The sequence below is a fragment of the Vanacampus margaritifer genome, chromosome 1, assembly GCF_051991255.1.
Source record: "Vanacampus margaritifer isolate UIUO_Vmar chromosome 1, RoL_Vmar_1.0, whole genome shotgun sequence".
In the NCBI taxonomy this organism is placed as follows: domain Eukaryota; kingdom Metazoa; phylum Chordata; class Actinopteri; order Syngnathiformes; family Syngnathidae; genus Vanacampus; species Vanacampus margaritifer.
The window spans coordinates 10,701,914-10,713,430 of record NC_135432.1 but is presented as its reverse complement, the minus strand read 5'-3'; the positions used below and the strand labels follow the sequence as shown (position 1 = coordinate 10,713,430).

Sequence of the window (11,517 nt, the reverse complement as noted above, 5' to 3'; positions counted from 1 at the left end):
GACATAACGTCTAAGAGAGAGAAACATTTTTTTCATGGACGCTAAACTTTCCGCTGCGACTATAAATAGAATAATTAGTTTATGAAATTGCTGTACACTACAGTACGTATGCCTCAGCAGAGGAGCTCATAGGTGACGAGGCGGTCAGTAACTAGTCCAAGGCCACGCCCACCACCTTCTTGCACGCAGCCCCACTGCCACAGGACGCTTGTTGAGTGTCATTTCACTTGAGCGTGTGCACTATTTCTTTGCAAGCTGCGATGCGACCGGAGAGCGTTCGCGTGGGCTCGCTCGTCCTCGTCGGGCTTCTGTTCCGTCTGCTTCTGCTTCCCTGCGGACGCGCAAGCTTCTCGTGCCAGGTGAGTAAAGTATCGACCCACCGATGATGACGTCTGTTGCTACATGCACTATCCAAGTGCAATGTCCAAAGTCGATTGCCTGGGTTAACGTTTTTTTTTTTTCCTTCCTAAAATGCCTCGTATTTACACAATCATGAGATGAATAACTTCGAACACTTCAAAAATAAAAATAAAAGCTCCCAATATTTAAATCTATGAGCCACCCTTAATCTTTTATTTATTTATTTATTTATTACATGTTTTCTTGTTAACCAGCAAATGAAATTATAGTGACAAAAAATCCTGCACTTTTAGGAATTCTGTGTTTTATTTTGAATAATAAAAAAAAAATAATCCTTGTTTGTGTTTTCATCCGACTCCACTCTAGAGGGCCCACGAAAACGGTGAGTGAAAAGTCTTGACTATTAACGGATCTTGTTGTCGTCATTACATAACGTATGTTTGCTTGTGATTTGCAGCTTACAAGGCGGTAGAGTCCCGCTGCCCCGTCGAGACCGCCCGCCATCCGTCCAACAGCAGATGTGTCACCGTCCGGGTTTGGATTCAACATGCAGGTATGCAAGTGCAAAGCCTGCATGCATGCGACAGTCGAAAAAAAGCCGCTCGTTTTGAGGCTTTCACTGGTGAAAGTGACCCTGAGTTCGTCGTTTTCAACTTGTTTGCCCTGATCATTTGGAAGCCTTTCGTTGAAAAGTAAACGTACCACAAGAGGGCGCCCACGTACCACTGCAAAGATTTTGCATTTACCAGAACGCCTGTTGTGTATATTCCGAGTTTACGTCACAAGTCAAAATGGCGGTCAACTCATTGTACTCAAAGCAATGGACTTTGTTTGGATCGTTTGTAATTTTGATTTGTGAGGATTATTCGAAATGTGATGAAAAAAGGTCGTTTGAAAGTTGTAACAAAAAGCAATACAGTACGCAGTTTGTTTTCACCGTGTAAAGGAAACATTTGCATTGCGTTACATTGCAGAAAATCCCGGGTGTTCGGAATTATCAATACAAGTGTGATTCTGAAAAGAGAGTTAAGTCACACTGGAAAAAGTGCCCTCATGTTTTTGGCAAAAAATTGAATAAGTGAACTATTGAAAAAAGCTAGTTTGCTATTTCTATAAGACAGCTTGTAGCATCGTAATTTTAGTTGTTGTTGTGAGATGAACTGAAAGATGTGAACGTTCCAGATTTGAGTCAGGCCCCTACCATTGAAATTGTGTCCCTGACAAAAGAGATCATCCGTCCCGTCGTCAAACACAAGAGAACAAAGAAAAAGGTTTGGCCTCTCACCACTCTTCGTTGTGTCCCTACGGTCTTTTATCATCATCATCATCATCATCATCATCATCATCATCATCATCATCGTCATGTGTTTTTGTGCGTGTCTAGTGGAACACCAAGAAGAACGGAAATGAAATCCGAGTGTGGTGTCACGACAGCTCCGACCTGCACGGGCAACGCGGCAACAACACTTTGACCTCGGTAATAGCGCGCGTTGCTTGCCCGCGTTGCTGTGTCCTAAGTTGCTAAGCGTCCTGACGAGGCGTTTTGCTGTTTTCTTCCAGTGGGAGCTGCTTTGCGACTGCGTGGAGGCCAAGCTGCGGCTTCCCGTCACCGTGTCCTACAGCGCCGCGTCGGTGCGCTGCAGCGTCAACTACACTCTGGCAGGTAACGTGTGCGCCTCGTCGGCACGGCACGCAACATGCTAGTCACGGAGGCTGTTTAAAAAAAGTCTGAACCATGAAATTTATGAGAGAAAATTGTGATTCTTTGTAAATAGAGTATTTATTGGTCCTTTTGAACAAACAAACAGCAATTTTTTTTGCAAATCAACTTCCACATTTGACTTGATTTGTGTCATATTTGATACATTCGGTCAAAATGCTTTAAATTCTTACATTTATAACTGTCAAAAATATTATAATAAACAGACATATCAAACATTAGTATTTCCAAAAATCTGAAAGAACTTTTCCCACTATTAACTCATCCATTGCCATTGACGGCTATAGACGAATGAATGAAAATGAAAATGAATTTGAACTATTAGTTTCCCATTTTTCCCCACTTTTGTTAACAAGAGTGTGAAAACCTATAATCTTTTTTATTGTACATTTAGAACAGCTAAAAAAAATTGTGATTAATCGTGAGTTAACTATTGAAGTCATGCGATTAATTACAATAAAAAAAATTAACAAATTTTTAATAATCTCTTCTTTTTTATCCCGGGCATCAAGCGATTACATTTTTTAATTGTAATTAATCACATGACTTCACTATTTAACTCACGATTAACACAAATTTTATATCTGTTCTAAATGTACAATAATTTTTTTTTCTAGGTTTTCATACTCTTGTTAACAAAAGTGGAGAAAAAAATGTGAAACTAATAGAAATAGTTCAAATGAATTTTTGACGTCTATAGCCGTCAATGGCAGTGAATGAGTTAAGCACAGGTGATCTTGCAAGGTCGCTGGTAAAGCTATCAGCTGGGTGATACTGCCCTCTAATGGATTATCCGTTCATTGCATGTGTCAGATCATATACGTCAGGGTTTTAATGGAGAAAAAAAATATTACACTCGTAAAATAGAAGGCTCAAAATGGCTTTATAGGGTTAAATAAAAACAGCAAGATTTCTTAACTTTTTTTTTAAACAAGAAAAAAAAGCCATTGAGAGCAAAATCTCTTTTCCATGGGTGATCTGGCCAAGAAGGCACAGCACAATTATTAAGATATATTACTCAACAAAAGCTGCCATCTTGCCTAGTGGGAAGCAACAAAAAGAAATATTTTCAAACTCTCAACTTAAGTGCAGTCGGGATGGAAAAGCTTGTTCTTATGTTGCTCCAATGTCGTCAGCGGGGAAGAATTTGCCTCCACAAAGATTGTACAGAGTTGAATTTGACATCAGTGCAGCAACATTTGCTTTGTCATCAGGTCCACGGAAACAAAAGATGTTTTAAAGCATTGGTGTGCGACGCCAACTTCACTTCCTTGTAGGAGGCAATCATTGACTTTGCTGGCTCAGTAAATGATTGCGGAAGCTTGAGGATAAAAATCTCTCTTTTCCATCCTGTTTTTTTCCCCCTTCTCCGATTTCCGTGTGACGTGATTCAGATCCCGCGCCCAGCTTCTCTTTGTCTGTGGACGCTGCGTCCAAATCCATCAACGTTACAGTGGAGTCGGAGAATCGAGTCACCACCAGGTGGTGCTACAAGCAGAGTGCGCACTACTGTGTTCAAGGGTCGCATTCCAGCGTAACCGTCGTAAGCGTCACCGACGCGCGGCCAAACTTTTCAGCGCCAAAACGTCCATTTTTTTTCCCATTTGTGTCTTTTTAGATCGATCCGGCTCGGTCCCGCTGGGCGATTCTCAACATCCCGCACGTGCTCCCGTGTGTCTGCGTACAAGTACGTTCACCTCCAACTGATTTTCACGCGCTTGCTCTGTCTTGGGCCAGAGACACGCCCCCAAACAAAAAGTCAAAAAAAAAAAATCCTATCAGGATGATGATGAGCTCGTCTCGGTTTGCTCACAAATGGACTTTAGTGAATGTGAAACGTGAACCTGATGAGTTGGTGTGATTCTGTCGTGTGAATGGCAGCAGGCAAGAACTGATGCTAACTAGCTAGCTCACGAGCAGGTAAATGAGCACCATGGGAGCTAGCTAACTAGCATCTGAGGCTAAAGCAAAACTGTGCCAGGACCAAGTTAAAAACACTGCCACAGTTTTGCTTTAGCCTCAGATGCTAGCTAGCTAGCTAGCTAGCTCACTAGCAGGTAAACGAGCACCATGGGAGCTAGCTAGGGAGCTAGCTAACTAGCATCTGAGGCTAAAGCAAACTGTGGACATATATTCCTTATGACAAATAAATTACAGAGGAACCTGTTATAACACATTCATTGGTACCATGAAAATGACTTTATTATTAGGTATCTTACTTGTTATATCAGGAGATAAAGCAAATACATGTAATCAGATCTCTTATTGGAAAATTGTATGTGTTAGGTATGAACACACTGATACATTTCCAGCATTCACAAGTCGTTGAAAATCAAAATCCATGTACAGTAAAAATATACCATATTATACTAGTAAAAGCCTGTATCATATATCCAGTGTACAGTATTCCTTATACTATCGGCTTGTCAAATACTTCAAAGGCTAAAAAAATTAAACATGGGTAAAATATAAAATAAATTGTACAAAACAATAGGCATGCTCATGGGCTACAAGCTTGAGCACACGCCCCCTCCTGTGGCCGTGGGTGGCGTATGTGTTGGCCAGACTCTCAGGCTTGAATGGGTGGGTTGTGCCCTCTAGTGGAAGAGCATTGAATTGTTTTGCCTGTCCCTGTACAACATTGGCGTAAAAATTTGAGCAGCAAAGGGAGATGTAATGAATAAATGCTCATTTGTGAGCAGACAATTCTCCGCCACGGCGGCGGCGGCGGCGACCTGGTTGGATGTGAGCGCTGTAAGGTCCCCTCTTGTGTCGGCAGGTTTATGACCTGCATGCAGACACCCTCCGCAAAACCGTGTGTCCGTTACAAAGCATCCCTTTGTCAGGTGAGTCCGCTTGACGATTGATGAGTTAGCGCCACATTGTTTTGACTCGGGCGGGTGTTTAACTCATTCACTGCCATTGACGGCTATAAACGTCATAAATTCATTTGAACCATTTCTATTAGTTTAACTTTTTTTTTCTCTCCACTTTTGTTAACAAGAGTAGGAAAACCTAGATTTTTTTTTATTGTACATTTAGAACAGATATAACATTTGTGATTAATCGTGAGTTAGCTTTTGAAGTCAAGCGATTAATTAATATAAAAAATTTTAATCGCCTGACGCGATTTAAAAAAAGAAGAAAAAACTATAAAAAAATTAGGGGTATCAGGTGATTAAAATTTGTAATCGTAATTGATCGCATGACTTCAGTAGTTAACGCACGATTAATCACACGTTATCTGTTCTAAATGTACAATAGAACAATTCTAGGTTTTCATATACTAGGAAAAAAAAGTTAAACTAATAGATATAGTTCAAATGAATTTTTGACGTCTATAGCCGTCATTGGCACTGAATGAGTTAATAATGTCCACACACAGACGTGGAAGACGTGTGGCTGTCCTCCGGGGTCACGCTCTACGAGTCCACTTTGATTTGGAGCTCCGAGTGTCCCGCTCGAACCTTCCCCGTGGTAGCTTCCCTCTGCTGGAGGCATCCCCAACACGTCTGCACGTCACTGCCCAACTCCACCCTCTACTCTTGGGAAGACGGCTCGGACCTGGTACTCGGCCGCTTGTTATTCTTCTTCGTCAGTTTATTAACCGCAGGTGAACTCATGAATGCTGACGTGTCCCGTTGCAGATATTCAACATCTCAGCGGTGGACAAACACCCTCAGATGTGCGTCAAGGTGAGAATCATGCAACACAAAGGGACGAGGCTGACAATGTTTTGTTGGTTTCCTGCATTGTTTTGTGCTTGTAGTTTTCCCTGAATGGCAGCCACAACATCTCTTGCCCCTTCCAGCCTGGTGAGTCCAATCAAACCTTTTTTTTTTTTTGCTTTCCTGTCAAATCCAAGTCATTTGTTGTGGGTTTCCCCAGCGAACTTCTGTGCGGATCCATTTCTCAATTTGGCTTGTCCTCGTTCTGACTTTGGGTGAGGAGGCGGAGTTTTCAGCCAATTGCATCGTTTCTTGAGTTTCAAGGAACCTAGCATGCTTTTATTTGTTTGTTTTTTGTTCAAAGCTAGCGTTGGCAGGTTTCCATACTGTACAAGCCTTCTCTGTGTGTCTGTGTGTTTATGGGACAGCACTAGCACTTTTCAAGATGGAGCTTGAAATAGTCCCGAGAACTGTCTGTTTCCACCACATTGCTTTTAAAAGCTACTCAATGTCGACTATTCAATTTCGAATCGCTACTGCCGCCTGTGGCCAAAAATTGAAACTGCATTTTCCCCTCTTCACATACACAACGCGCACATGACGTCACATCCGCAGACAGAGGGCGGGAAATTTGTAGCCTGGCAAGCCACACCGAGTTTCTTGAAAAAAAAAAAGTGGGTCCGGGCAGGGGTCCATAGACAGCGATTTGGCACCGGCCAATCAAATTTGTCTATTTGCGTGACGTCGTCTTCGTGAGCGACGTCAGTCTTCACTCTTCAAGTTTTTCCCGCAACATAAGTCATTCACTACTGTCTGTCTTCGGCTGGATGTTGGATTTTTACCCCCCCCACCCCCCCCAAAAAAAAACTCTTGGCCAGAGTACCCATTGTGAACAACTAAGGTGTTAATCTACTAATAAGACGATGTTTCAGTCATAAATGGTCAAATAAAAAGGTATCAATATTTTTATGAAAAAAAGTTCCATATAGCAGCTTTTAAATATTAATTATTATTGAACTTACTTCATGTACCTCAATTTCAGATCCGACTTAGATGATTATATGAGGCCTGGGTCAAAATTGACCCGGAACATACTTAGTGGGCGTGGCAGGGACCAACAGTACAGCAGCATAGCATTAGCATCCAGGTGGCGTGGCAGCGGGTGGCGGTTCCGAGTCGGCGCGCTGATGACGCGCATCCTCCGTGTTGCAACTTGCAGATATGTCGTCGTGGCACGTTTCTCTGGAAGCTGGCCGTCGCGCGCTGTCCGTGCACGTCAGGTCTTCGGCGCCGGCCACCTTCTCGGCTCAGCTGTGCGCACCGAGCCAAACGGACTGCGCGTCCCGGGGGCCAATCTGCGCGGTCACGGTGGTGAGTTGTGAACGTCACGAAAGGAAAGTAGCGCGGTTTAGGATTTTGCTGGATGCCGTCATTGAAATTGCAATTTGTGTCATTTGCCAGGACGGGGCGTCCGAGGGCAAAGTCACGGTTCCTCTCGGCTGGGCTGCCGAGCGAGCGTGCGTGCAGGTAACTTTGAAGAAGTGCCCGGTTGTCACTGGTGCAAAACGCGGCTTTCGCTTTTTTCTGGCTCATGGCTTGAACTCGTGCAGGTGTGGCGATCCTTTCCCGCCCTTGACGGACGAAGAATTCTGTGTCCGAACGGTGGGTGTGACCCCCCGAGTCCAGATTGTCGCGTCCGTGCGCCACTCGTGCTATCGTCGTCTTGTCTGTGCAGACTCTCGCAGCAGATGGGGCGTGCGAGCGGCGGCGGCTGTCATTCTTCTCCACATGCTTGCACTTTTGGCCTTTTTTCTCCACTCGCTCACCAAAAAGGGAACTACAGGTCAGTTGCATCATTTATTTATTGACCTCTATTAACCCTTCCTAAGCACTTGTTACTAGAGCTATCAAACCATTAAATCCAATTAATTACATCTTAGAATTTGGATGAATCATGATTAATCGCTTAATTAAAAAGGCTCTTTATCAACATTTTTTGCCCACCAAATTCGAAGAGCACCGGTTATGTGTTCATTCTTTTGACATTTAATGTTATGAGGACGTCGTGAACATTTTTTGATCCACTGCACACGCTCATCCTCCTCTTTTTCTAATCAGTTAATTACTTGCATCATTTAAAAAGGAAAAAAATGACCCCAATATTTTGACATGAACAAATATTCTGAATGTCATACGCAAACATTTATTAGCTCATTCATTGCCATTGACGGCTATAGACGTCAAAAATTCATTTGAATTATATTAGTTTCACTCCCCCCCCCCACTTTTACAAGAGTATTAAAAGCTATATTTTTTTTACTGTGCATTTATAACAGATATAAAATTTGTGATTAATCGATTAATTACAATTAAAAAAATTTAATCGTCTGACGCCCCAAATTTTTTTTATAATCTTTTCTTTTAATTTTTATTAGGGGCGTTAGGCGATAACAATTTTTAATTGTAATTGATCATATGACTTCACTAGTTAACTCAAGATTAATCACAAATTTTATATCTGTTGTAAATGTACAATAATTTTTTTTCTAGGTTTTTATACTCTTGTTAACAAAAGTGGAAAAAATGTGAAACTAATAGTTCAAATTCATTTTTGACGTCTATAGCCGTCAATGGCAGTGAATGAGTTAAATGCTTGACTATCTAATGTATGTAGTTATTAGTGCTGTCAAAGTGAAAGCGTTAACTTAGTAGTAGTCCTCATAACATTAAATGTCAAAAGAATTCACACATAACCTGGTGTTCTTCAAATTTGGCGGGGAAAAATGTTGATAAAAAAAGCGTTTTGTTACTAAGCAATTAATCGTGATTAATCAAAATTCTAAGATGTGATTATTCTGATTAAAAAATGTCATCGTTTGACAGCTCTAGTAGTTATGTTTATTGCTCAAACACAACCTGTGTTACCTTTTCACGTAACCATCCGCTGTCAAGCTAACGGATCATCTGCGGTCAAAATTAATAGTGTGATTAATAATCTGCATTAATACATGATTAATGTGATATTTTTTGTGATTAATCAATGAATGAATGCTTTAACTTTGACAGCACTATTTGTCAGGGGTGGGAATCTTTGAATGTCTCACTATTCAATTCCGATTTTTGGGTCTGCGATTCGATTCATAATCGATTTTCGATTAAGAACGATTTTTGATCCGGAATGATTTGATTGGCAATGATTTTTGCTTCAATCTATAGATGTGCAAGGAATTGTAATGACCTACTCCAGTCTGATTCGCTAATGCTAATTAGCACGCTACTTTTATCACTTAAAAGAACGGCTTCACACTGCAAAAAAACAACTTTTATTGGAATAACTTGATCGTGACTTTTTCTTTTGACTCTCTAATGTGTCTATAACTTAACAGTGTATTAGACCGCGTGGCACCACACTGCCTCTCAGTGGCCAAACCGGGTAGAACATGAACAGCACTCCAAATAATGGCACACACAGACAAAGGCAAGACAGTATAAAATAATTTAAATAAAATCGATTTTGGGACATTTAAAATCGATTCTGAATCGTACTAAATGACAATCACAATTCTTATGAGAATCGATTTTTTTTTTGGCACACTCCTACTATTTGTTATACTTAATAAATGTAACTTTTAGCATGCAAAATGTAGAGTAAATACCGAACTACTGATGAAGTTTGGCTTACCTTAACCAGAAACCGGGTTACAAATGTCACAAATTGGTCACAAATGAAAATCTGCGATAGAGTGAATCCGCAATAACTGAACCGTGAAGCAGCGTGGGAACACTGTATTTCCAATGTTATCTGTAACTGTAGCTAAAAGTGAAGTGTGGAGAGTCTCTGTTGCTTAAAATGCTCCAGTGCAGTGAGGCTGTCATTGCCAACAGCTTCTCAAATAGCCACACACTCACTTCATTTCTCACCTGCGTCCTCTAGTTGTATTATTCATTTTGTTTCTGGTTCAGTCAAAATTACACATGGTGCCTAAAAATGACAGGGGAGTCAGCAGGTGTGCTCGGAGTCACGGAATTGTCCGGTTGAGTAGCGTTGCTAGCAACACTTGTGCTTTCCTCTCCTCTTTTCCCACGCCTAGCTTGGCTGTCCATCCCGAAGCCGGTGCTGCTGGTGTGCTCGTCGGCGCGGTCGGCGCATATTTCGGCCACGTGCGCCCTGGCTTCTCTGCTTCGGGGGGATCTGAGCGCCACAGTCCACGTGGCCCTGTGCGCCGCCAGCTCCCAGAAGCGGGTGGGCGTCGACGCCGAGAGCGGCGTAGCGGACCTCGGCCCGCTGCCCTGGCTGTACGGGCAGTGGGAGGCCGTGCGGGAGGCGCAAGGAAACGTGTTAATCGTCTGGAGTCCTGAGGCCAACCGGACGTACGATAAGTGGAGGCGGCGTTCGGGCGGCGGCGGCGATTCCCCACGCGACGCCGGACAACGGTCAAAGCTTCAGAAAAGTGCCGCCGGAACGAACAAGGACCCGGTGATGGAGAACGAGCCCTCCGCCGTCATTGAACCCGTGTTCGCCGCCGCTCTCACCTGCCTGGAGGGGGCGCTGCGCCAGCGCAAAGGCGGAGGAGTGGCCTTGGTCTACTTCCGAGGCCTGGGCCGCAGGGGGGACCTCCCCCAAGCCTTTCGAGATGTCCCTCGCTACTGCGTCCCGCGGGACTTGGGCGGCCTCATCCGGGAGCTCGGAGGCCTGCGGGGAACCAAAAGGACCTTCTGGTGGCGCTGTTGGCGCAGACTTCTGGCAAAGGGGGTGTCCATGTGGTTGGCCCGGCAGTTGGCCCGCAGACTGCACACGCTTCTGCCTCCAGTGCAAAGGACAAAAGGCCCAAGGTGATAGAAGGCGACGGTTTTACGTCAGTCGCAAAAAAATCCCATCGGATGGGATGCCAGCAAGTTTCAAGTTCTTGCTGGCGGCCAAAAAGGAAACGAAACGAGAAGTACTGTGATGCCATTTTCATTCGACAGCAAGTCTCAAAATGGCTGCCTCTGAGATGGATCAAAACTGGTGGTTCATTCATATTCCACAAATACAATATTTATCAGAATGCTTTGTTTAGACTAGTGGGGCCACATAGAAGATACTATTATTGCCAAGAACATTTATGACTTGAATTTCCTTTTAAGATGAGAAAGAGGAAGAGAGGCCACTTACAAGTGACAACATGTCCCACGTGCAGTCCTCCTTTCATCCCTTTTTAGTTCTCTAACATATTTGAGTCGATAAAAAAAAAAAGTATTTCCAGATTGCATGGCTAAAGTTGTCATTTTGTTGAATTGATTGATATCAATATGCAAAAAGTATAACGAAACATGCAGTACCAAGAGAAAGCGCTGCCGTTTGCCACCTGCTGCAAGTACGCACACGTGGTGGTGAAAAGTCACCATGACTATTTGACGAGTGCAGCTGAAGAACAGGAATGCCAAGGTAGCCTTAGGGGACATTAAACATGAGGCTTAGCTTTAAACGTGTTGAGGAGTGGGATTTAAAAAAAAAAAAAAAAAAAAAAGGCAAGAAAATTGCAATTAATTAAAGCCGTCACTATTGTAGAAATGCCAAACATTAGGTCAAATTTCTATTTTGCAAGTAGTCAGATGGCCAGCAAATGGTCAATTGCGAAATTATGTCACAAGTCAAAATGTCGGTCAACTGTCGGTGAAGGGAAGCTCTCCGCTCATTGAAAAGCAATGTGATGATTATTTTGATTTCAAAATGTGATAAATGTCGTTTGATTAATATCATAACCTGTCTACTTTGGTTTGTATGCT

At 42.9% G+C, this 11,517-nt stretch overlaps 1 protein-coding gene and 1 long non-coding RNA gene across 2 annotated transcripts in view; one reads left to right on the top strand and one right to left on the bottom strand.

The window, feature by feature from the left end:
* The window catches only part of LOC144055530 (uncharacterized), a 146,326-nt gene that overhangs the window by 130,594 nt on the left and 4,215 nt on the right, over window positions 1-11,517 (bottom strand). The gene's annotated exons all lie outside the window — the stretch shown is intronic.
* LOC144055474 (interleukin-17 receptor E) lies at window positions 207-11,514 on the top strand. Its single transcript, XM_077571471.1, has 17 exons — window positions 207-359; window positions 727-742; window positions 818-913; window positions 1,543-1,631; window positions 1,745-1,837; window positions 1,921-2,023; window positions 3,475-3,623; window positions 3,699-3,767; window positions 4,860-4,926; window positions 5,466-5,647; window positions 5,728-5,775; window positions 5,850-5,895; window positions 6,968-7,119; window positions 7,210-7,275; window positions 7,359-7,410; window positions 7,484-7,591; window positions 9,840-11,514. The coding sequence occupies exons 1-17, from the start codon at window positions 261-263 to the stop codon at window positions 10,583-10,585; spliced, it is 2,181 nt and encodes a 726-aa protein (XP_077427597.1). The 5' UTR covers window positions 207-260; the 3' UTR covers window positions 10,586-11,514.